The sequence below is a fragment of the Amborella trichopoda genome, chromosome 1, assembly GCF_054954075.1.
Source record: "Amborella trichopoda isolate Santa Cruz 75 chromosome 1, AtrichopodaSantaCruz75HAP2 v2.0, whole genome shotgun sequence".
In the NCBI taxonomy this organism is placed as follows: Eukaryota; Viridiplantae; Streptophyta; class Magnoliopsida; order Amborellales; family Amborellaceae; genus Amborella; species Amborella trichopoda.
Window position 1 is genome coordinate 30,500,496 of NC_142336.1, and position 27,060 is coordinate 30,527,555.

At 34.4% G+C, this 27,060-nt stretch overlaps 2 protein-coding genes across 3 annotated transcripts; one reads left to right on the forward strand and one right to left on the reverse strand.

Moving 5' to 3' along the window:
- The first annotated feature begins 9,686 nt into the window (after positions 1–9,686).
- On the forward strand, positions 9,687–16,021 carry SWEET3 (Nodulin MtN3 family protein). Its single transcript, XM_006847291.4, has 6 exons — positions 9,687–9,781; positions 9,907–9,943; positions 11,909–12,131; positions 12,386–12,547; positions 14,668–14,787; positions 15,559–16,021. The coding sequence occupies exons 1-6, from the start codon at positions 9,745–9,747 to the stop codon at positions 15,802–15,804; spliced, it is 825 nt and encodes a 274-aa protein (XP_006847354.2). The 5' UTR covers positions 9,687–9,744; the 3' UTR covers positions 15,805–16,021.
- A 1,097-nt stretch (positions 16,022–17,118) lies between these two features.
- TROL (thylakoid rhodanese-like protein) lies at positions 17,119–25,346 on the reverse strand. Of its 2 annotated transcripts, none has more exons than XM_006847292.4 (8): positions 24,482–25,346; positions 23,193–23,295; positions 22,988–23,074; positions 21,775–21,849; positions 21,491–21,565; positions 21,317–21,397; positions 17,774–18,001; positions 17,119–17,567 (listed from the first exon to the last, which is right to left on the reverse strand). In XM_006847292.4, the coding sequence occupies exons 1-8, from the start codon at positions 25,150–25,152 to the stop codon at positions 17,520–17,522; spliced, it is 1,368 nt and encodes a 455-aa protein (XP_006847355.1). In that variant the 5' UTR covers positions 25,153–25,346; the 3' UTR covers positions 17,119–17,519. The 2 variants fall into 2 exon arrangements, with proteins under 2 accessions (XP_006847355.1, XP_088718218.1); XM_088862092.1 differs by having other exon boundaries at positions 23,193–23,299.
- Between the last annotated feature and the right edge of the window lie 1,714 nt (positions 25,347–27,060).

The following is a 27,060-nucleotide window of genomic DNA, read 5'->3' on the forward strand; positions in this document are numbered from 1 at the left end:
CAAGTTTCTTCATTATCATTAACAGAGAACTGGTCTCTCTCTAACTTTATTTGTTACTTTCTTTCAAATTCTTAATGGATATAATTAGTATAATGTGTATTATGATACTTTACACCATCTACGATGTAGATTTGATATGTCTTTTAAAATAGTATTGAAAAATAATACATCTTTTAAGATATTATAAAATCTATATTATGTAAATAAGATAGATTGTGTAGATTATTGTAGCCTAGCTTTTTCAAGTAAGGTTGCTACCTCATATAAACTTCATCCTTTTTATTTATTTATTAAATTTGGAAGCACAATGAGACTCTTAATTTTTTTTTATTATCCACCTATACATAACATGGGACCAAAAAATATTTTACTCCCACAGGAGTATAATGTCCACATACTCCCTCGAGTAAAAAGATACTTAGAATTGATATTAGGACCCCAATTTTGGAGATGTAACCTGTTTAACTTAAGAATTAACTTCAGTGGAAAATTTCCTAAGTGTGTCCTTTATGCACTTGAAAAAAATATTTTCTTGAGATTGAATAGAGACTATTTATTTTTTAAATGTTGTGATCTAAGTATTAAAAAGCTCAAATTAATTTTTTTTTAAGATAATCATCGAGTAATTCTTAAGTGGTTCCCAAAAGTTTAAATTGACAAAATCCTCCAAGTAGTTCTTCTGACCTAGGGAGTGGATATAAACTATGCTACCGATTGAGCATGGTATACATGTTCTGACATAGATGGCAATGTTGACTTGTATGAATGATTTGACCTTCAAAGTTTTCTTGTAATATGGTGTTGACTGGTGTGTTCACTTACTTTTTTAGGAAAATTATAGAATCCCCACTAATTAAAAGAATCTCTTCAAAATACCCCTACTTGAAAAGTCTCCCTCATGTATTAGAAAGGTTTCTATACTTCCCTTATTGCATGTAAGATATATACTTCCCCCCTCCATCCAGGCGTACCATTTAGATCAAGTAAGCTAATGCCCATTTGATCACAGATATAACACTTTAAAGTATTTTATTTTTAGTTTTTTTTTCTAAATATTATATAATTATGAAATACGGCACACCTAAAAGAAATGTTTAAAATAATTTTTCAATAAAATTTAATAACCAAAATGCCCCTTGAAATTTTCAAAGGTATTTTGGTCTTTTTATTTTATTTATAACATTCTTTATATATTTTTTTTTACAGGTGCGAGTTTAAGATAGGAGTGGACGCGTAAAATTTGGTGTAAAAAAAGGATTAAAAATAAAATAGTGTAGAGGCTTGACATTGTGATTGGGGTCATCTCAGTCATCCCTTCAGAATGGACGGTTGGATAGGAGGAAGTATATAACTTTTATGCTGAAGGAGAAGCATAGAAAGCTTACCCCTCATGTATTAGGGCAAGCTTTCTATGCTTCCCTTGCAACATAAAACTTATATACTTCCCATTATCCAACCGTCCATTCTGAATGGAGGGCTAAGATTGCCCCAATCACAATGACACGTCTCTACACTATTTTATTTTTAATTTTTTTTATAAACTATTTTGGTACCAAATTTTGGACGTCCAATCCTCTATTAAACTCGCATTAGCAAAAAATATAAAAAATATATTTCCAATAAATAAAATGATCAAAATACCCCTGAAATTTTCAAGGGGTATTTTCATCATTATATTTTATCAAAAAAGTACTTTTAATATTTTTTATAGGTACGCCCCAATGAGAATATGGTACGTACCAAATTTCACATTCATACAATTTGTATAAAAAAAAAATACTCTGAGACGTCGGATCTAAAATCCAACTGTGAGTAGCTCTCTTTATCAAAATTGGATAGCTGGATGGTAGGAGAAGCATAGATCTTCTATGTTGTAGGGAAAGTATAGAAACCTTTTCTCATGTATTAACTCAAAAAAAAGTTATCCTTTCATTTACCCCACAATGTAGATGTTAGATAAAATATAATGATCAACATACCTTTAGAAGTATTTGATACAAGTCAACCAAATCACGTATCTCTCTCTTAATCTTTTTTTTCTCTCCACCTTTTCATATCAACTTCCCATTTCTCTGATCAATTCGTTTCTCTTTCTCTCTCACTCACTTCTCTCTCTCTCCCACTCATTTATTATCATCTCTCTCGTTCACTTCTTTCTCTTTGTCAACACTTTTCTCTCTCAAAATGCTATCTCAAAAACTTTGCCAAAGAGACCCCCTTTGAAATTTTCATACATGGAACTCCTCATTTTGAGACCAAACCCATTGTTCTTGGCCTCCCCAAATCTGCGCCCCTTCTCCTTTTCTCCATACTTTATAGTTTTTTGAGGTTTTATCATTCGATTGTAACCCTTTATAGGATGTATCATTCCCGCTTTGGATAGACCACAAAAACTGCTTTCATATTTACATTGAAAATCTCTAAGAGAGAGATAATAGGGAAGTGGTTATGAACATTGTTTTGATACTAGTTATGTGTTCATTTGAGCAAAGAGATAATTGATTGTAGTTTTGTATTCATTTGAGAGAGAGGCGCACTTGTAGAGAGAGAGAGAGAGAGGGGAACAAATGAGAGTGAAACGACTGAATGAGAGTGAGACGCTAATAAAAGTGAGAGAGAATGAGTAAATGGGGGAAAGAGAAAGGAATAGATGTGAGAGATGTGTTAGATATTTGACAATAGCATTTTGGTCATTATTTTACCTAATATGTACTTTGGGGGTAAATGAAATAAAACCTTTTTTGAGGTAATACATGCGAGAGATTACTCGACACGAGATAATGAAGAGATTCTTCTATCTAGGGGGATTCGATAACTTTCTCTTTCTTTTTTTTTTTTATGTAAAATAAAAGGGTTCAGTTTGCATATGGATGCATCCACAGGTGTAGAAATAAGATGCACCTTCAAATTTTGTCATGGTATATAACTTTGATGTAAAATGTTCTTAGGACTATCTCAAAATCTATTTTTATATCTAATTATAAACTTTTAAATTTAAAAAATGATTAAAATCAAATAGATCTATAAACATATGAAAATCTTGAAAATGGACTGTATAGATAATATGTTGTAAAATGCACTATTTCTGAGACTTAAAATCTTTTTATTTTTCATAGACATACATCTCGATGTCCAGATGATCAATCAAAGGTTTTTCAACATTAAAACTACCTTTTCCAATGGATTTTTGAGGGGCATCTGTAGTTCTACATTATAAGGTTGCATCCTTATATAAACTTTTTTCAAATAAAAAAAGAGGTCCTTCACAATGGAAAAATCAATTAAATTATGGACCCGGTTTCTATGCGGCCAAGCCTGTATATGTAGAAATGCGGTCCCCTAAATAAATATATTTTTGAGATGGATTTTAACACTTAATTTTTAAGGTCATGTAATCTTTAACATGGAGATCATGAATATGAAAAGATAAATAAATTTTAAAAACTAAAAATAATAATTCTAGTAAGAAAACATTTGGACCGTTAGTTTCTATTGTTTTTAGATGAAACACCTACTTGCATCCATCTTTATGATGGATACTTAACACTTTTTGGACGCCGTATGTAGAAATGTGGTCCAGCCCATATGAAACAATTTTTTTTCTTTAAATTATTACTTGGAGCATGAAGTAATATCAAGAAAAGTAGGAGATAATCCCTACGACCATCCAATCAAATAGGTAGGATGGTGATGGGAAAGATTAGTGCCGCGAACGATGTTCTTCCGTACAAACAAAATTAAATAATTTAGTTCTTCCATACAAACCAAATTAAATAATTTAGTCTCCCACTGAAAATTCCTTGGATGACAATGTTGTTGAGCCAAAAATCATCACGAACTATATTTTCCGCTTACTCCCTCGGATGAAACTTAACCTTGGAGTAATTCTAGGACCTCAAATTTTGGGAATGTAGCCTCTTTAAGCTATAGGCTAATTTCAATTTAAAAAAATTATAAGTTGCGCTCTATATGCATTTGAAAAAATAATGTCTTAAGATTCAATAGAGATCGTCCAATATTTATAGGGTGAGATCTAAGTGTTAATAAAAAAAATTCAATTTTTTTGAAAGTATTTCATAGATTATTGACAAATATATCAACTTCTAAGTAAGGGAAAGTTTATATAAGGTTGCAACCTTAAAATGTAGAATTTGAGGTGTACCTCAAAAATCCATTATAAAAGGTTGTTTGGATGTTGGAAAACCCTCTAATTGATCATCTCAACATCAAGATCTATGAATATGAAAAAAAGAAAGAAATTGAGTCCGGAAAGAGTGTATCTTGCAACACATTATCTAGATCGTCCATTTTCAAAATTTTCATGTGTTTATAGATCTATTTGATTTGAACCATTTTTATAATTCAAAATTTTATAATTAGATATGAAAATAGATTCTCAAGCTATCCTAATAATTTTTTATATCAAAATTATATTTATAATAAAATTTAAAAATGCTCCTTAATTAACATGTAGTGAAATTTACTATGATCCATATAATATGCACGGTTCAACCAAGTGGTCGGATAATGATTGAGAAACATGTACATGCATAATCGATATAAGGTCACATTTTTAGTCCCACTTTCTTCCCCATAGCACGGGTATATGGAGATCAAGTTGCAACGACAGATTTTGCCGGTCCAGTTAAAATCGATCAAACCGACTAACCAAATCTTTTTATGTATATATAAAATAAAATTTGACTGAATTTGAAAATTTTAATAAAAAATAAAAAGATTATAAGGTAAGAGCATTAAAATTTGGTTAAAAATAGGAAATTTTTCAAACAATTATTGTAACAGTGCAACTCGTGCAAAAAATTAAATATAAGACTTTAAAATTTACTAAATTACATCGGTATATATAAATTATCATTGTCCATCACTATTTACAAAGGGCAACTTGTGCAAAAAATTAAATATGAGACTTTAAAATTTACTAAATTATATCACTATTTATAAAATATAAGATATTCGACTTTTTGAACTAATAAAGAATATATAGTTTATATTATAAATTAATACTTACTTAAAAATCATGCCTGATTCTCATGAACCGCATTTTTATGGAAATAGTTTTAAACAACGACTTTTTGAAAAGGTCGGCCAAAAAACAATATCTTTTCTTACCTTTTTTTTTTCCTTCCTGTTTTATGTATTGCAGCCATTGCTACTTTCATGCTTTTGAAAAGAAAAAAAAATTATTTCAAAAAAAACCTAAAATTGAAATTTTTATCCCCTATTGAAGGTATGCATTTTTTTTCCCCTTTTTTTAAAAAAACTTAAACAAATAGATGCAGATTTCAGTTGTTATTATTATGGAAAATCATTGTGTAAATGAAATGCTATTTATAGCAAATCATTTTGTAAAGTAAATCATTGTGTAAAAAAAATCATATCCATGGAGATTTATGTGATTATTTGTGATAATTATTTTTATGAAAATACTATTTATGGTACAAACTAGAGCTCAAAACATAGTCCTTTACTAATGAATGAGAAGCAGAGACTGTAACTACACTACCAAGTAATCCATATTTTGTTTTTGATTATGTGATAACAAAAATAAACAATATAGTGTAAACTGTAAACTTACAGGAGCAAGCAATTGTACAGGATTAGTTCCCCAAACCTAATCCTTCAACTCTGCTTGTTGTTTCCTCAAGAAAATGAAAAACCCTCTTTCTTTTCTCTCTTTAAAAATCAGTTAGGGATTTTTCACAAATCAGTATAGTTAGGGCTTTTTCTCAAACAACATCCCAAATCAGAGAGAAAAACATTCTTCAAACAATCCCAAATCAGCATCCCATCTTCTTTTTTCCCTTTAAAAATCAGTTAGGGCCTCCTCCATTAGAGTTTGTGAAACCGATGACCTCTTCTTTCTTCCTTCTTCTCTCTATAAACCCTAATGGCTATGAGCCCAGTCCTATTTTCTTCTCTTCCTACTTCTTTCCTCTCTCTCTAAACCATAAACACAGAGATGTGAAATCCAAATTTTCTATGAGCCGCTTTTCAATTTAAAAAATTTATAAAACTTTAACCATAGCTATGGAGTGACCATAGTCACCATACCATAGTTAAATCATTGTAATGACAAAACAAAAATCGTGTATTTTTTTTGGTACCTGCTAAATAGGTGTGATGTTTAAGTATTTAATGAATAAATTTATATAGTATATTTGTCACCATACTATAATTAAAGTATTTAATGAATAAATTTATATAATATATTTGTTTATGGTATGTAATAAGTAGGTGTGATGTTTCTTAAAGTATTTAATGGGTAGATTTAAATGGTATATTTTTTTTGGTATATACTAGTTAATTATGTATTTAATATTGGATGATTGGATGAGAGTCACAGGGCAACTAAATTAATTGACTTAATTATATTAGTTTAGTAAAGTTTTTATGGATAAATTAGTTATTGCTGGCCTTGAATAATTTTTAATTTTAAAATTTTAAAATTTCTAATATTATAAATTTATCCGATTTTTTTGGCCTAATCCGATATATTAGAGATATCCTTATATGAAGTATTTTTGCCGATCCGTATTTTTCACCCAATTTTTTCATCCAATTTTTTAAAATAAAAATTACTTATTTCCAATTTTATGGTGAGCCGATTTATTCATAGTCCCCGACTTGCTAACTATGCTCATGATTTTATCATCCATCGATTGATTCTATCGTCCCCATAGATTTATTGTAAATTGGAGCTTGCTTTACTAGTTCAATTAATGCCAAATAAATATAAATTTCCTATTTCCCATTAGCACAATCGTTATTCCTTAAAGTAGAGAACTAAACTCAAGCTTCTAATCAATGTCCTATGTCGTCCATAGAGTAGTCATCTTCAACATTTGCTCCATCATCTACATTAAGACACGGATACACCATGATTCATGAGAGAGCGTTTTTTAGATAAAAAAGAAAAAGGGCCACAAAAAGGAAAATAAAACACGGCAGCATGAAAAAAATAAAAAGTTGTTAGGGTAATGGTTTTATCCAAAATCTCAAGATTTTTTGGATCACTGATTTTAGAAATAAAATATCATGTACAATCAAAATAGAAAAGAAAGATAAAAAATCACGCCAAACAATAACAAGAAAGGTGGGGAAAGATTGAGCCCACTCATCCAAGGGAACCGGTAAGACCTATACCAGTCAATCACAAGTGTCGATCGGTTCTCAAAAAACTCTAAATGCTAAACCGAACAAGGGTCCAGCCGTTGGTTCAACCGGTTGGACCGCTGGTCCCGTCTGATCTTCTTAACTTTGATTATAACATAAGAAATACACATAAATATGAAAGGTAAAAGTACAAATTCCATTCGTCATCTTGTCGCCTATTCATGCCAAACATAAATATTTCCAAATGTATTCATTTTGACTCATACGAAGACTACTGAATTGAAAAAAATTGATATGGGGTGTTTCTAGGATGGAAGCACAGATGAAAAGTGAGGATCTTCGTCCAAGTTTCCTTTGAACATATGCATGCAAGTACACAGAGGCACATATAAAAAGTCTCAAATGACTTAGCCAAAACGAAAGAAGGAGAGGACACAATATTGTGAAGAGAACAACAGGCATCTAAACAGTTCGTCTGTCTACTCGACAAAGGCACATTGTGCCCAATTCAAAGGCAGACCATGGCTACAACTTTGAGATTGTGGACATAAACATTATTATTTATAGGAAAGTGAAGTATGTCTTGGACATGTAGGGTGGGGGTGATGTGAAGCTTTCGAAAAGCTACAATTGTGTAGGCAATGGAAAAAGCATGTATCATTTTCTCTTTTTCTTTTTGCGACCATTGCTGTGTTTACTAGGTTTACCAACACGGATCTGAGTGCGATTTCTTACTTCTTCAAGGAGTGTGTTTTCGCATTGAGACCTGTCTTACCTCTACCCTTGCACAAAATATAAAATATCTTCCCGCCCAAGAGAAAAAGTGTGCTAACTAATAAATATCACTCTCATACTCTATGAATTTCAATCAAAAGAAGAAAAAATAAATAACTTAGGAGAAATATATAATAAGACCATTTATTTCAATACAAGGATATCACAATCATTCTTAGCCATCAGATTTCAAATGGGGGTTTGTGAGCACATCATTGACTGAATTCAAAGTTGTTTTTAAAAAAAAAAAAATATTGAAGTTTGTGACATACCTGAAGACATCTAATTTGGCATATAATGGTTAGTAGTACTTGTGAACTCATAACAAAAAAAAAAATAGTCTCATAGTACGCATTCCAAAAAAAAAAAAAAGGAACTACGATATGTTTTTTGGGGGTCTTTCAAAATATTAAGCAAATTGACTTGTGTCACATGGCCATGGAGTCCGTCTATGATGATTTTAGCACCAAGCATGGGCAGGAATGGACAAAGGTTAGGTGGTTAAGGTGGCACAAATATCTTCAGTTCCACTTTATTGTCAAAAAATAATGATAATGTTGAGTTCCATTTCTATAATAGGTAAAGGGTCCATCCCCTCTGAAATGTCCAAAAACAAAATAGTGCACGACACTTAATTAATGAAGAGAGAGACATAATGAATACCCATTATGTAGTACTTCCACGAAAAAAAAAAGAGTTCGATGAAACGAAGGGAACGTGAAAGGACGAACAAAGTGAATTACCTCCTCGTTAGGTTAGGCACACAAATGATATGGGTTACTTTTTATAAAGCTTAAAAAGAATAAAAGAACGAGCATAAAGATGACCTAAGAAGCAGCAAAATAGATGAGGAAGAATTATATAACAATGATATAAGGTAACACATGATATATTGATCGATCTCTCTCTCTGTCAACAAATTATTCTCATATTTTGGTAAATTTCCGAATATTTTTGCGGTCGCTTTTCAACAACATGACAGTAGTATGAATTAAGGCCTCCTGTCTTTGGCTAAATTTTGTATAATGATAAAATTCCAGACTGTTTTCTCTGGAAATATTATCGATTTGGGCCAAATTTCAGTGAAATTTCGGTGCATTTGCCTTAAATATGTGTTTTGGGCCCATCCATATTGTGTTTCAGTTAAAATCAGCCATTCAAACCCTAATTCCATCCTCTTCTATTCTCAGTTTTGAAGAAGAATAATCTTACACTTTCAATTATTTGCTGACCCTCAACTTGTAATATTCTTTTTCATTATATTTGTTCTTTTTCTTTACTTTTTTCTCTTTTTTTCCATCTTTTTTTGAATAATAGTACCCTGTCTTTCCTTTGCAATTCCTCACTTTTTTCATGAATTCTTTCTTTGGTACCCTTCAACATGGATCCCAAATTCCATGAATTGTTCATTTCTTGGAATAAAAGCAGATTTTTTGTTCCCTAGATTAGAACCCACACTTCCACAACCTTCTCTCAAGTGGAGAATTGGTGGTAGCCATATTACATATTCCTCTATGCTAATCTCCTCCTCACCTTATTATTCTTTCCCTCTTTCTCCACAAATTTTCTAAAAAGAAATAAAAAAGGAACATGATTTGAAAAGTAGATAAGGCTATTGCATGTCTTTGTCCAAACCATTAAAAAATACCTTGGATTTTTGGTAAGTTTCCTTTTTAGTCGAACAATTAAATGCTTTTTTTTGCAATATAAACTACATAAGAGAAAAAAAAAAAAAGGGGGCTATATAAAGGGATCCAATAGCCTAACGAGATATCATAAGTTGTGGCCTTTTTTTTTCAAGTTTTTCCTTTGTGGCCACCACTTAGTCAGAAAACCATGGGAAGTGACTTACGGATGGGAGTTGGAATAATTGGTATTGTGTTTTTTTTGTATAGTTTTTTATTTTTGGCCTAATGAAATAAGCATTTGATGTATTTGTTGGGATAAAGTTCGGATGATGACGATGATATTGATTGAATTTTTTGCTCAATTATGCAGGTAATGCAGCTTCTTTATTACTGTACGCAGCACCAATGTAAGTATTAGGAGAAAGATTTAAGCTTTATGTGGTGATATTAAACTGCCATAGTTTATAACTAATAAAATATTACGGATACTAATAAGAGTATAATGTTTGGTTATCAAAGAGGACCACAACTGATGTTTCTCAGTGCCAACATATCGTAGGATCAGAACTTATATTTCTCTCTTTTTTCAGGGGTGGCAACGGATCCAGACTTGGACCCAAACATTATTCAGGTCTAGGTCCCATATCATTTTTCGAGTTTGGGTCATGCTAGATCCAACCCAACCAGTTGCTGCCCCTATCTTTTATCTTTTTGATGTCATGACATAAATATCTTACTGTCTTTTATCATTTGTTCAATAAATAGAAATATGGTTCAAGATGTAATTATTGTATTACCTATCTACTAGTGAGCAAAAAAACCTGGAAAAATCATTCAAAATAGGTAATAATCAGGAAAAAGAATAAAAAATATATGATAAACAACATAAAAAGTGAATAAAATATGATAATAAACTTCAAAAAAATAGAAAGAAACTGAAAACTGGTTAAAGATCATTTTCTTAAGACATCACAAAAATATAGAAAAAAATTACAAAAATAAAAAAATTTATAGAATGTTAATAATAAGTTAATTATAATTGATTAAGTCCAAGAGTAAATCAATTATACAATTATGTATAGCCCAGATTTGGAGGGTGTTCCGATCTCGACAAGCAGTTTGGCAAGTGACTCGGACGAGTCCAAGTTGACACACCCCACTCGTCAAGTTACAAATCCCTTGTAGAGATGGAATTTTACTAGTTTCCCTTTTCACGGAAAGTGATGTATCTCACTTCAAGAGTTTTTTTTTAAAGCTCCTTACCCTTACCCCCCAAAAAAAAAAAAAAAAGTATATTATGAGACTATTTATCTTTACTATAAGGACGTTACTACTAGCTATTAGATGTCAAATTAGATGGCTTGAAATATTCACAATTTTCAAAAAATTAAGTTTCGAATTTTAGGTGTAGTCAATGACACACTCATAACCACCCAATTTGAAATTTGAAAGACGAGAGTGATTGTGACCACCTTGCATTAAAGGTGGGAAAAATTCCCATGGCATCCCAGCCAAAATTTTTATTTGGAGGGTGTAAAAAAAAAATCCCCATAAAAGACAACATTCAAAAAATTTATTTTTCCATATTCATGATCACCTTGACCTAGATGATGATTCCCTTAAAATTTGAATAAAAAAAATCTATTTTTAAGATCTATTTTATAGAGGGGACTCATTTGTACATATGAATCAACTCATGGAAATCTCATCCTTTAAACTAAATGGTCTTTTTGTATATTTTTCTCAAAAACAAGGAAAAGAAAACGAAAACATGTATTTTATGATATATTATTGTTGCTGTTTATGAAATAGTATATATATGTATCCTTCTTTAAGTGCACTTTCTTGCGCTTTTCACCATCTTAAAATATCTAATTTTAAGATGTATTTTAGATAGGGGACTCATTTGTATTTAGATGGGGGACTCCTGGAAATCTCATTTTTAAACTAAATGGGCTTTTTGTATATTTTCTCAAAAAGAGGGAAAAGAAGAGATGGACTTTATGATAAATCCTTGTTGCTGCTTATGAAAAAAATATTTCCTTCTTTAGTAGCACTTTCTTGCACTTTTCGCCATCACGATTTAAATGAACAAACCATATCTCGCTAACGTTTTGTCCTTCCCAAATTTTGTCAATTAAATGTCATGAAAATGAGAATGGGGATGGGGTTGTAGTGGTAGCACCATTGAGCCTTAGCTAAGGTGGAAGCTTATATTCTCACCTAACACCTTCGAAAACTATTAATGATTTCAAAAATAGAAAATGGCCTGTATACCTATGGAACTATCAAAAAAAAAAAAAAATGTCTTGAAACCCGTTACTTGATTACACAATGAACAACTATTTTATTGTGCTATTTCAAAATTTCAGATTGACATTCACAAGGGTGATAAAGAATCGGAGCACAGAGGAGTTCTCATGCACCCCATACATATTTGCTTTGCTAAATTGCCTGCTCTATACCTGGTATGGCTTACCAGTAGTCAGCATTGAATGGGAAAACTTGCCCTTGGTAACCATCAATGGCTTAGGAACAATACTGGAGACATCTTTCGTATTCATCTACATATACTATGCCTCACCAAAGCGTAAGGTAACAAAACTCTCACCCTGTGTTAGTACATTATATTCATTTCTTTTACTCTTCATTATTGAATTCCACATGCCAACTATATGTTCATTATTAATCAATGATAGATCAAAAGAGTCACAATTACATACAACCCGAGTTGGGGGCAGCAGCCTGTCGTTCCCTAATGACTCGAGCGAGTCTAAGTTGATGCTCCAGAGTTGGCAAACACACGTACTTGCTGATCTTTCTAATCTTAATCTCATTTTTGGGTGCAGATGCCAGTTTTGATCATGACGCTGTCAATTTTGGTGGTGTTTGGAATTTCAGCGTTTGCTTCATCATTTGCTTTACATGAACATCGTCCCCGTAAAATGCTTGTAGGGACGGTTGGGATGGCTGCTTCTGCAACCATGTATTCTGCGCCACTAGTCGCTGTGGTGTGTTTCTCTGCGCATTTCCTTTGCGTTTAATTATGGGATTGTATACTATGAGACCATTTATTATTGATTGAAAGATGTCATAATCATTTCTTACTATTAGATATGAAATTTAATGGATTGAAGTGTGTCACAATATTTGAGAAATTTTATTATGGGCTTTATGCTTAATGAATGATACCTTCTCAACTACCTTATTTTGCAACAAATCGGTCATTAGTAATGTCATCTTCTTGTATCAAAAATAAATATTCTCACTATAAACATTTCCTTTAATTACCTCTTTATCTATGATGAGTCTGGAAGGTAGAAAGTTAGAAATTGCATCCTCCTTTTACGACCATACTCATATGACGTGTCATGGAAGGTAGAAAGTTAGAAATTGCATCCTCCTTTTACGACCATACTCATAATAGTTATGGACCACACTAGTTAATAAATTTAAAGGTGTTTAGTTATAAATAGAACTTTTAAATATGTGGAGACATCGTGACCCAAGGAACCCTCTTTTTTCGTCACTTCTTTTTCATATTATTTTTGATATGTTTATTTGGGAATGGGTCCCACTTTATAGGTGGTCCCATGGGACCAAATGTAAAACAATGTACGTTTGGTCATGTGTCTTGTCTAACCCACCTAATTTGGGTGAGTTGTTTGACATAGAACTTCCTAAGCATCTTCCTTTGAAAAATAGGAGGTAAATGAGTTTGATCACAAATTTCCCAAGATTTGGAAGTCCATAATCAGTATTGGTATGCATTTTCACTTGGGGCACTTTCTCATCTACAAGTTCTTTTGTGGTCCATCAGGTCCATGAAAACTTGAAAATCTTGAAAATTGACGGTCCAAAATTATATTACAAGATGCATAATTTCCAAAACTTGAAATCCATTATTACTCATGTCCATGCATCTTGATGTCGAGATGATCACTTTGAGGGTATTTGGGCATCAAAACAACCTCTTTTAGTGAAATTTTTGAGGTGGGCTCTAATTTGATCGTTTAGAACCTCAGCTCTATTTAAACTTTTTCCTTCAAATTTTAGGTGAGGTCTAAGTGTCTCAAAACTCAGAATACTTTTTATTTATTCTTTTAAATACTTACTTGTTGATCATGAAGTGGATACCCTACAATTCACAATCAGTATTTCTCCTAGTTGGCAAGAGAGAGCAAGTATACAGTGTGCTCTCAGTGGAGTACGCTATACAGACACTTAATTAAACCCACAGGACATCGCTCATCTTCATAACGACAAGAGTCCCTGCTATTAAATAGTTCAAATTTTTAAATTACTTTTTTCCTTTTATTTGTCTTTAGAGAAACCATTGATTTGGATTGAAATTGTATCAGTTTATGCCTATACTTTATCCAAATTATGAAAGTGCCGGAAGGGACCAAACCACGGTTTCTAAGTCGTCATATATTTACATTTGGGTGAGGTTTGTATAAGGTGCCCTCTTCACACTGTAGAACTAAGGCACATCTCTAAAATATTTTTGGAAATATAATTTCAGTGTCAGAAACCTTATGATAACTCAAAAATTATTTTTGTTGTTAATTATAAATGAAAATTTAAGAATTAATACGGATAAAACAAATCCATAAACACTAAAAAATCTTAAAAATAAATAGTCTAGATAACTTGTTGTAAGATGTACTACTTTAGGACTTGAAATTCTTTTTTTCTTCATATCCACACATCTCGAGGTCGAGATGATCGATTGGAGAGTTCTCCATTGTCGAAACACATTGTCTTAGAAGATTTTTGAGTTGCACCCTTATAGGACAAGATGAATACATGTTTTTTGTTTCTCCTTTTTTTTATTTAACCTGCCCCTGGTGCAGCTCAGATAGGACTAGGTCCTAGTTTGGGCCATGGCTTCTTTGACCAAGTCAGGGGGGAAAAGCCTAGGCCGCCGTATGGAGACTAGGGCCATGCTAGGGCAAGGGCTGGCCTAGCCCAAACCTGGCATGTTGCCAAACTTATATATGGGTGCCAATATCTAGCTCTAGAAAATTTGTAGTATACTATTTTTTTTCTTTTTTTTGATAACTTAATTTTATAGTATACTAAGATTTATAGTATACTAATTCTGCTTTATTATGTTGAATGATTACAGAAGAGGGTTGTAGAGACCAAGAGTGTGAAATACATGCCTTTCTATTTGTCCCTATTCTCATTCCTTGCAAGTTTACATTGGATGACTTACGGGTTGCTGGGCCACGACATCATCCTTGCGGTAAAACACTAAAACCCTACAACTTTGTTCTTCATTTGTCATTACTTTATATTTGATATTTCTTCATAAATTATCGTAACAATACCTTGAACATCCTCATATGAAAGTTTGAAATCTCAGGATAGTAGGCCAGCGGGAATGGGTCATCTACCTGTGGCAGGAATGAAATCCAACACGTATGAGTAGCAAGGTCCGGTCTGGGTCTGGGTCCAGGTCCAGGTCCAAGTCTAGCCAAACCCAGATCCGACCCAAAAATATACTAGTGGGACCAAGACCAGGACCCGGACCCTGATTGTTTATAATGGACTCAGACCCGAACAAAAGAGAGGAGGGAAAGAGAGATCAAAACCTAAAGATGAAGAGTAAAATTAGTTATAAGAGGATTAATCCCCACCGTTCATTTTATAAAAGAATAATGGTGGGGATTAAACACATAAATGTTATAACTGTAAATATATCTATTTAAAATAAATTAATAAAATTTGGATCGGGTCCACATGTATGCGGACCCAAACCCAAATAGTATTCAAACCCAAGATTTGGACCTGGACCTGATCTACCAGGTCCAAATCTTGCCCAAACACGGGTGAGGTCTACCAGTCAGATGTTAGGTCTGCCGGTCCCCTACCAAGACGTCATATTGTAACACTTGAACCCTCCTGTGTTTTATAGAAAGCCATTTTTACTTTGTGCTGGTGCTTAAAATACTAGGATTAAAAGATGTCATCTTCCTTCTTTTTGTTTTTCACAAATCTGTTATTATTTTTGCAGGCACCAAATTTTGTTGGCTGCCCACTGGCCCTTCTGCAACTTGTTATCTACTTCATTTATAGAAAGAATAAGGGGAACATGGTGGAATCTCAAGTATCAGATGTGGAGAAGAAGGCCGATATGGGGAACCCAAACATGACAAAAACTCAAAATGTGGACATAGAGAAGGCAATCATAGATCTAGAAATGACAGTCGAGGTGCGAGCCAAAGATGGAAACACATCCACACAAACCACTAACTGTTAGTTGATAATGACTATGGAGAAGTAAGGTGCAAGGGAATTCACTGAAAGGCAATGCATCAGACAAGTGATCCCTTGGTTTTTCATTTTTTAGTGTTATGAGAAATCGGTGTAAGCTAAGAATTACAAGATAGAGAATCTCTATTAGGGATGCAAAGTTTTTAGAGAAAACTGAGTATGCATAACAGATTTGATAATAATAGGGCAAGTTCAACATAAAATATTAGTACTCATGGAAAATTTTGTTGCCCCTTCATTAAAGAGAAATTGTAAAGAGGCTGGATGGAGGTGAAGGCCCTTGCATACAAAAATGGACAAATGAGTTGCTGTGAGACCAGGAATGTCTTTTATGATATGATGACTGATGATGTGTGTGTGTTTGCATTGTGTGTGTAAAAAGATTTGATGCTCCTAAGAGAGCATTATGTCCATTTCCTCTCTTGGGCAAAACTCGAGTCTGGAAAACTTTTTGGATCCCAAATTTTGGAGATATAATTTCTAGAACACAATGACCAACCTCAAAGAAGATAAATAAAAAAAAAGAATTACTCGCGCTCTCCATGATAAATTGAATTTCCTAAGCAAGTGCACATTATCGCTCCAAGTGCTGCTTCTACAAAGACCACAGTCACATTTCATGTATTCAATTTACTCAATTTATAAATGTTAGGTCTGCAACTTTGAACGATGGAAACATGACATGTCTGCTTTCTCTTCTTTATGGCTAACCTAACAATCTTGTTCGGAAAGTTTTAAGTGTGGTAGTGAAGGCGCATTGTCTATATTCAATAAAACGTTCAATGTTTTGTAATATTTCTCTGAGGACATACAATGCAACCATCTACTACTAAAAAAATTTCGAATCAACTAAACATCTCTACCAAAAACAAGGCATCCAGGAAGGCATTCTAGCAACAAAATTACTTCTGATAGAAGGGTAACATGGGAAATGATAATTACACTTCTTCTAGACAGAAAAGCAAGAATCCAAGTGGGAACTACAAGGTTGTGTAATTCTGGTAGCCATCTTAGTTTTCTTCTTCTATGCGATGGCAACACTATTTTAACTTTCAGAAAGGAAAATGAGGTATGGTTGGCCCCATGATGAACGATAAGTAGCTTATGATGACCCATGGGACTTTGTTACTATGGGTTTCTAAACAAGTTGGAATAAAGGATTGGGACATCTTAAATGTTTCATAATCAAGTTGTCAAGTTTGTGTCTGTTGGTTCAAATTTTTGCAGTAATTCAACTCAATAATTGAAAAACACTGAATGAAAGAAACATGATTCAAAAAGGATTTCAAAGATGGTTACCTTTGTTGGAATACACATTCAAATTTATCAAATTAATTATAAATCAAATAATCTGTGTCACACATTCCATCCATATCCAAAGGGTAACATTGCTGCAATATTCAGCCTAGCAATAATTGACTACTAAGATTACACCAAAATAATTCACAATTAGTTTTCTAGGTAAATAATGCATAATATAACATCAGTAGGACAAAAACTTTTGTGAACCCAATCCTCATCCTAACTCAGGAATGCTTAAGGGCACCATGAGTACAACTTATGCAATAATGGATATACAGACACATGAAAGGTAATTTGACTAGTGTGAGGGATGCAAAAATGTCAACAAACGCATGAACTCAACCCGCTTCTATCTCTTCAACATAAGGTGGGATGCGTGATTGTTGTAGTATGCAACTTCTAAGGCTGCGATGGACATGGTGAACTCGGTGGCTTGAGATCAGGATACTGCACACGTGCACAAATTCAAAGACATGCTACATATTTGCATACATGGATGCATGTTCGCATGCATGCATGCGCTTTGTGCTTTTGTGTGTGTAGGCATGTGCAGGTGTGTGTGGGTGTTGATGTTCTACACATCTTTCTATTGATGATATCTGAAATATGAATCCAAGTAAATAACATGAGCTCTGAATGAGGCAAAGCATTACGTTTGGATAGGGTGAAAGAGGCCTCGGGAGTCCAGGTATAGAGGATGATGTTATTTCTGGTTTCGGGACTGAGTTAACTTCAAATTCCTTAGGAGAGGGATTAGTACATGGATCAACTTTTTCTTCGGTAGTTGCAACAGGTGTGGCATCCTCAACTTTCTGCACTGAGGCAGCATCAACAACAGTCCCTGAGTTTGTGCTTGCTGGAAGAAGAGCTTTGCCAATTCCCTGCAAAAAAAACAGAAAAAGAGGATAAAAGAGTGGGGTAGAGGAGACAAAGAAAGCAGAAAAGCACTAAAATGGATAAAGATTAATAGATAAAATTAATCTCACTGCTGCAAACTCCTAAAGGACTCAACATTATATTTTCACAAGACATACTAATCGTCTAGCTAGAAAAAGACTACATATCCAGGTTGTAGCTAAATTCGGCGAGAGTCATGTCTAGAGAAACCCTACACCATTTTGTCATGGAACAAAGGAGAGAGGAGACCTATAAATAGCACGTGAAGCGCTCGATTGAGCACAATGGTGCTTGCGGCACATTAAACTTGCACAACTGAGTACAATGGCGCTTGGGGCCCATTTTATACTTGCACAATTGCATCAGAGAAGGCACCCTTAACCCATCAACACTTTGTGATTAAATTTTAACTGCGGTTAGTGGGATTGAGTGTGGTTATGGCTGACAATTAGCCAAGGTTAAGGGCGTGTCATTGTTGAAGCTGTATCTTGGCCACATCTATGGATGCGCCGGTTCAGAAACAAATCAATGTGACAATTTACTAACTGAATTCGTGAATGGGTGTGATTGTTAACAGAGTTTGACATTAATAGTGAGAAGACTTGATTCTTCTTCAAACAGTCACATTGAACCATTATTTTCCAAATTCATGAAAGGGCATCTGTACTCAATATAAGGGTCCAAAGCCACTCATTTGTAAGTGTGGAGTTCATGATGGATTCTCTCTCTTTTGTCACTTATTTTCTCTCAAAAGAAAGGCCATCTCTGGTCCTATATGGCTGTTGTTGCTCACGTGCATTCAAATAAGAGAGATTATTATTTCGAGCTTCTCTATTGTTATTCCTTGAACACTGATTTCTATCGGAAGATGACAAAGATTATCTTGAGATAGCATCTTAGATCAACCTTAAAACAGGAAGGCCATTCTCTTTGTTGGTCTTGGGTTTCTAATCATCCAGCTATTTCAATTGGCGAATCTTTATTCATTCTACTCATGTTTCACCCACCTTCCAATTTTGCCACAAAGAAGACGTAAAACAACATCTTACGTGAAAAAGGTTCCATACATTCAGATCTAAGTAAATCACTATTGTTAGTATTTACATTCTGGTATCAATAGAGTCCCTAAATGCATCATATGGAAGGCAATTGGCTAGCGATGAGCGTCGCTATGTATATCATACTTGCAAACATAAACATGGTAAAGCCATTTTATGCAAAAATGGACAAAAATAAAATAAATGAATCAAGGAAGGGGAACAAAAAAGAAAAATGAGAGATGATCGCTAAAAGCTCAAGAAGAAAATATTCTGTGCATAGATCTTTATTCATGAAATTTTTCTTTAACAGATAATTTCTGGAAGTTATTCAGATGGAAAAGTATACAATGAGACCATGTACCTTTGGTACAAGGTGGTCACAATTAATCTTCACCATTGGATGTGAAATTTGATGGATGTATTTATTCCATTGACCAAACTCAAATTTCAAAAAAAAAATTTATCAAACTTTGTGACACACCCAAGCTGTTAGATTTCACATCGGATGATTGAAAGTAATTGTGACCTCCTTGTATCAAAAGTAAATGGTCTTATATTATACAATCCCTATTCATAAATGATTTATAAGATCGAAGAAAAAATGGATCATCTAGTTGTGGATCAACAAAATAGAAATAGATATCTGTGAAATTAACACTAGATTCATGTCAACCTAGAGTTTTGTGAAGGAAATAGACCCGATCTGGAGCTATCATGTATATAAATTGATATTGAGAAAAATGAAATTAATTGAAACAATCAAACTCAATTTACTAGAAGTAGATCGATCCATAAACTCTGCCAAATCAAACCCACAAAAATATTTTTTGGGGAAAGGCTTCAACTTCACTTTATTCAGTGTTTGGAAACCCCTTGTCAAACTTGCAATGTTGAATTCAAACTCTATATGATCCATTTTTTATTTAATTTTTTTTAAATTGTAATCAAATTAAGTTGCGCCCCAACCATACTTTATGGAATGGAATGTTGGGCGATCAAAAAAACAATATATCCATAGATTTAGTATAGCTGCAATGAGAATGTTGAGATAGTTGAGTGGCAAGACAAAAATTATAGAATCCGGAATGAATATATTTGAGGGAACTTTGGGGTACCTTCAATAGGTGATAAGATGAGGTAAAGTAGACTTAGGTGGTCTAGCCATGTGAAGCATCAACCTAGAACATCACTGGTTGGTAGGGGTGATTTATTTCAAGTGGAAGGCTCTAAAAAGGAAAAAGGAAGGCCCGAAAGGACATGGATGGAAGTAGTAAGAAGAAACATGGCGACTTATGGTCCGATTGAGAGTATGACCCTTAATAGAGCAGAATGGCAGAACAGGATTCAGGTAGCCAATCCCAATTAGTTGGGATATGGTCCGGATGATAATGATGATGAAATTAAGTTCTAGAGTGCTGCAAAGAGCCTCGTATAATTTTTTTGGGGCTTTAATACCCCTAATGGCGGCAAAGAGTCAAGTTCTATTTTTGGCCAAGGGCAAACAAACCCCTGGAAACTGTCAAAATGGCTGAGTTTTGGCCAATGCAGCTGCTCCAGGGATCCCGACATGAAATCAGGGTGGTTTTGTTCTGGGCCCTAGGTACCCCGGTTCAGGCCCATCCAGACCTGGCAGGCTTCTGGTTGTAAGTGGCATGGGCGAGTCAAACCCAACTCACCGAGTTTTAATCACTGGAAATATGCACTTTCCATAAAATATTTACAATGCTTTGCCAATCCAAGATCTCATAGTTCTTAAACCCCAGTTTCCCAATAATTCCATCCACCACTCCATTTTCCTACCACCTCTGACCCAAATTCACCCTAACTTTAAAGTAGGTTCTTGAATTTGAAGTAGGGAAGTGGGTGTAGTGCACCTAATGAGGTAACACATCTGAGAAGTTTGATCTTTCTCCAAAAAGTTATCATTTCTTTGTCATTTCAATTTGCTATGTACTGTACTTGCTGAGTGCAAAAGATATCCTATCATTTCAAGCACGACAGAATGATAATGCACACTACAGAATTACCAAGACTTTAAGTCCCCATTGTTTTAAAGAATTTATGATGTAAAAGAAGGAAGCAAGAATCCAAACCACAAAAGATATGATGAGAGCCAAAGTTGGTCCCAACACTATCCCTTGCTGAGTTATAAAATAGAAAATGAAAGTCATAATTTGTTATCCCATTGGTTTTTCTATTATGATGATTATGACACAAGGAAATAGCATTTGTTTCCATGAGAGAGAGAGAGAGAGAGACCTTTATTTCGTCAACATGTTCCTTGGGGGCGACCTTAGTGTTCAAGAACTCATCAATCTGTTGGAGAGTAACCTTACGATCCTGCAGGCAAAGTCCAAGGCGCCATAACAAGATATTGCGTTATGAAACTAAGAAAAATAAGTATTTGCTTTGTCAAAGCAGCAAAGAACTAACCTCTGCAAATAGGAGCTTCTTTGTAATAAACTGGAAAGCCGCAGCAGAGCCCAAAAGCTGGAGTGCAGTTTCAATCTGTAGTAAAAAACTTCTAATCAGAATATAATCCATGAATTGAAAAATCACATAAACGGAACTGATAAAACATCATTTGATGTGATTATTATAGAATTAAAAATGCTAACAAACAGAACTACCATATACATTGAATATAGATCTACCCATGAGATGCAATAATTCAGAGTGATACTATACTAAAAGTATGCAAAACTAATTAGCCTCACCTCTGCAAAAGCAAGTACACCGAATCCTGTAGCAGCAGCAAGACCAAGGGCAACAGGAATTGCATCTGAATCCTCCTGTTTACACCAATTTTTTATCTCGAGTCAATTGAACATTCAGATGACACAAACACCACAGAGTTGATCATAGTGAGGCCAATAAATAATGAAAAGAGTAACTCAATCTTCTTTTTTAGATGGTATTGTATGTTTCCCAATTTAGAATCAGATGCTCAAAATTGAACAAAGTGGTACAAGAAGTGATAGCTCAAAGAAACTTGCCTCTCATGAAACAGCAGTGTCACATATGTTCCATAAAATATGCAAATAATTTAAGGAAAGTACTATGTAGAAAGATGATCGAATGTTGTTAATAGGTTGAGATAATTGTCGCTATCGGTGAAAACATTTGCAACAAAATAATGGGTTTAAAATGTGGGAGAATATATGGGAAGGAAATTTCAAGAATAAGGGTGTTGTTTAAAATACAAAGTGTCTATTAAACAGTGGTTGAAAAGGATTACAGAACGGGACAATAGAGAAGGATCTATCCTAAGAATTCTCAAGCAAAGGGTCCTATTAACAAATTAAAAATATGAATATTGAAATCAAAAAAGAATAAATGGGCTATATGGTACACATTTCAATATCAAAAAAGACTAAATGGGCTATATGGTACAGAAAGTCCAATCATAAGGGTTGTATGGGCAAATTCAAACTGCTTGCATTAAAAACACATGCTAAAAACAAAGCTACTTGGTCAAAAGGGAGTATTCAAAATTTCAGCTGATCATCACCTTTAATTAATGAAAAATGAAAACACATGAGAACATAAATTCATCTTCGGAAATGGAATACAAAAAGAAACAGTGATGTATGGCACGTGGTACACCATACTCCACTGTCCATTCCCATGATTGACGGTAGAGATCAACGATACACAGGTGAATCTCTGTCATTGGAAATTTAAGTTATACTCTTGACTGGCATTTGCCAGACAGAGGATGCCCTTGTGGTGTACCATATACCACTGGTCTATGCTGTACTTCCCTTTTTGTTCTTCAGAGACTGATCAACTGATATTTAGAATAACCTAATCAAATACTTCAAAAGAAAGGAAAACATACACCAAACCCTCACCTAACCTCATAATACCTGTGAGAAAAAAAAAAAGAAAATAAAGGAAAAACATAATGGTAAGGAAAGTGAAACATACTCCAAGAGAACCGTCGAGTGCATCCTTCAAATTGCTAAAATCAATAGGAAATGATTTATTGGGAGGTGACCAAGGAAGCTTACTGTTCTGCAAAAGGTAGTTAACATATCATATTACTCTAAACATTTCAAGTAAAAGGCTATGGCATATGATTCAAAGATCCATAGGGATAGGACTATAAAAAAAAAAAAAGGAAAATGAAGACCATCCATCCTCGAGATCCTTCAGCACCATCCTTTATAGCGAATACAGCTTTGAATCCATTAGCAGTAACCAATTCTGCTACCTGTGTTGAGTTTCCATCGTACCTGTCTTCCAACATAGCCTCAATCAGTCTCAATAGGAAGAAATACGAATATGAAAGATATACAATGTGCATCAGATTCCAGAAACAGGGGCGAAAGTGGAATTGGACTACACATATACAGTTCAAGAAACTAGGTCAGTTTGCAAGTACCACTAGTAGTGAGTCAAAGTATTGTTCTACTAGAATAATCATTGAACACATTAGCGAGAAATTTGGTCCACCTCAGCCTCTCGGGTTGAATTTTTGAACCACGTTTACTTGAGCACAAAATGGTGCAATTCAGTACCAATTTTACTAAAACAGAAAACCTGCTTTGCTTTAGTTCTTGATTGAAAGTACTCAAGAATGCCACTTACTCAAGAACAAGTGGTCTGTCCAAACTCACCCTAGTGGTGCGAAACTAGTCTTCATAGGCACAGGAACCCAATGCAAACCAGTAGGAATTAAGTTGTCACATCTCATAGATATTAAATGTGCCATCGAAATGGGACTTTCACAGAAATAGCACAAGTAGTATTTCATAAACATGGAACAAGAACAAATAATGAAGAAATCAGAAGCAGCAAGCAAAAATTACAGAAAAATGAATAGCCATGTTTGATATTGCCCCAGTCCCCAATTACAACAGTTAGGAGTACCCATCCAGTCATTCTAAATAAACATAAGATTAGTATTGAATGGAATTTTGGAACAAAACAACATCAACCCAAAAATCAGGAGTTCAGATTGCCTAATTTCAAAGAACGCTAATTTTTCATTTTTCATTTAAAAAAAATGTGATTCTGAAAAAGCAATAACTAAAATAAATGGATATTAGAGGAATAAAAACAAATAGCACATAGAACACGCAACCAGGAACTTCAATCCACTCATCTTGTTCACTAATACAGAAGTTTCCCACATAAATAAATTTCCAAATATTCTCTAGAACTTTTTTATACTTTAAAGGATGAAAAGATGACATGAAAGCAGAAGCAGATGACGTAGAATAAAAAAAAAAAATAGCTTCTTTAAGATGAAGGTTTGAAGTAATGACCCATTTGGATCTCCTTTTGGAACATGGGGTGTTCATCAATTCATGGTGTGTGTGTGTGAGAAAGAGAGAGAGAGGGAATTCAAATTACTAAACACCAAAAGAAACATACATAAAAAACTAAAGGGAAGAAGGAGCTTGTGAAGGTGTTTACTTGTCCAAAATAAACAATGTAGTGCTGGTAGGGACCTTGAACTTGGCATAAACCTTCTTCAAGAACGCAACCTTGTCACTCACAAAAGGAATTGAGACAGAGCGCTTCTTTAAAGACTTCAAATCAGGAGAACCCACCATTCTAATGTCCTCCACACCCCTTATATCCAACAACTGAGAATCCCCATCTTCAGCTAACTTAGAATAAGCAGTGATTGCAGACTTAACACCCCAACCCTTTGGTTTCTGCAAAAAACTCGCCAAAATCAGAGGGACTGCCAACACAGTGGCTCCTCCAGCTAAAATAGCAGGATTCTCCATTCCAAACTGCACAATTGAGTCCACTAGACCACCCAAGTCAAAACTATCTGCACCCCCAGATGTGAAGGTCTGCAGTGATTGCTCAATAGCCTCCTCATAAGTGAGAGCATCTGCTGAATTCCCACCAAATATAGAAGAGTACAGAACTGTTGCTGTGCCTAAGAGGCTCTTAGATAAAAACTCTGATAAATTTGAAGATGGGTTAGAATTGGAAGAAGTTGATAGCTTTGGGTTGGTTGCAAATTGGTGATAAATTAACTTTCTGGGTTCTGTTTTTCTATCACTAGTGATGGTTGGCTTGTAAAGTGAAACAGGTGTTAGTGTTAGTCTTGCTGCATTGAGAACCTCCATGGCATAATTCCCCTTTTCCTCCTTCTTCCTTTCCTTCTTCGTTCCAGAGATTAGATGAAAGACAAAGGGAAGAAGACTGATCTGGTGCGAGAATGTTAAATTATTTGGTTTTTAACGAGAGAAAATGGCTTGGTTTTTTTGATTCATGGGTTTGGAGCCCTAACGTGAGAGCATAGTTTTGAGCCATCCATTATGGTGACCTTCCAACAACTGGGGTGATGACATGGAATAGATGATATCATGATTACCAATGGGAGCTTGCCAAGTGGAAATTAGGATTACACATATGCCACACGCCGATAATACTGCAAACCACTAGGACAGTACAATTGTAGGTAGTACAAGTGCGATATGGGCTTAAAAAGTTGGCACTTAGGTCCGGCACAGGTCCAAACCAAAAGCTAGTTCACTTTCGTTTCACTTGTAAAAGAGAGAGAACATGATGACAAGGGATCAGTGGTTACGGCTCATCACTGTCCAATAGAAGTATGAGGCCACTTGAAGAAGCCATGGTGTAGATGATAGTACCTACTCTTTCCATAACTTCCGAACCCAATGGGATGATAGTGATTAACTCATGTCCAGCATCATTATCATTGTCGTCGTCACCATAGTTATTTTTTAATTATTTAAAGTCGGTTACACGAATTTTGGTATGTTACTATGTTCTATTAAATACATACCCTCGTAAAAATCATAAGCCCTCATATCTTTTCGGACTACTTCCAACCACATCTTCTTGCATCTATACCTCTCTATTTTCAATCCTTTCACTTGAATTAACTCGCACCTCCTAAGATGTTGTACTGAGTCAGTACTATACATGGTTAGCCCACCGAAGTCTACTCTCTCTCATCTTATCGTCGGTTGGTGTCACACATAAATATTTCCGACTGGATTCATTTCGAATTGTATCCCTTCTTATCTTGCCACTCATCCATCTCAAATCCTTATTTATGCTACACTCATTCTATAGGTATATTGTCTTATGTATGCCCAACATTCCGCCTCATAGAGCAAAGCTGGTCTCCCAGCTATCCTATAGGACTTGCTTTTTAACTTTGTTGGTATGCGGCAATCACATACAATTCCAGTTGAATTACAGTCTACCAACCCAATAAATATTATGATAAAAGAATTGTATATTATGAGCCATTTATTATGTGACAAGGATATCTCATTTATTTTTAGCCATTGGATGTAAAATCGAATAGATAAAAATATGTCATAATATTAAAAAAAAATTGTTTTGAATTTTGTGCCTAAATAATGACACATACTCAACCACCCGATTTCAAATCTAATGGTCAATGATGATTGTAACCTCTTTGTATAAAAAAAAATAGTTGCATTTTACACATTTTTCCATGATAAATGCTCATGAACATATTCAACAATAGCAAGATTAGGGCCTCTCTCTAGTAAGATGGAGATACCCCTCCAACTGATCCCAAAGAGAGAGAGAAAGAAAGAGAGAGATCTGTACCAAATGCAAATAATTTTGGATCATTGAGATGCCAATTGAGGTGGAACTTTTAGGAATTAAAAAATAAAGCAAATTATGTGCGGACGGTAGGGAGTTCAGCTACCATTCGGCTCAGTGTCATTTGATAATTGAACCCCTAATAGTGTCCGTAAGTAATTTCCACAAGCCGTTGGAAGCCACAAAATAAAAAAAAGGCTTCTAAGTAGAAATGATGCTATTTTTGGAAGCCGCTCCTATACAAAAGCAGTGAAGGAGTGCTTCCCTCTACCACAAACAAACAGGCCTTTAGCGATGTGAGCCGAGTTCATATACAGTTCCGGACATTCTCTAAGCTTCGGCATAAAGTTTCAGACACGGATTATTTTCCAGCCACATATCGACCCGGTCTGCCTTGACCCAACCACATATGATAGAAATGCTAA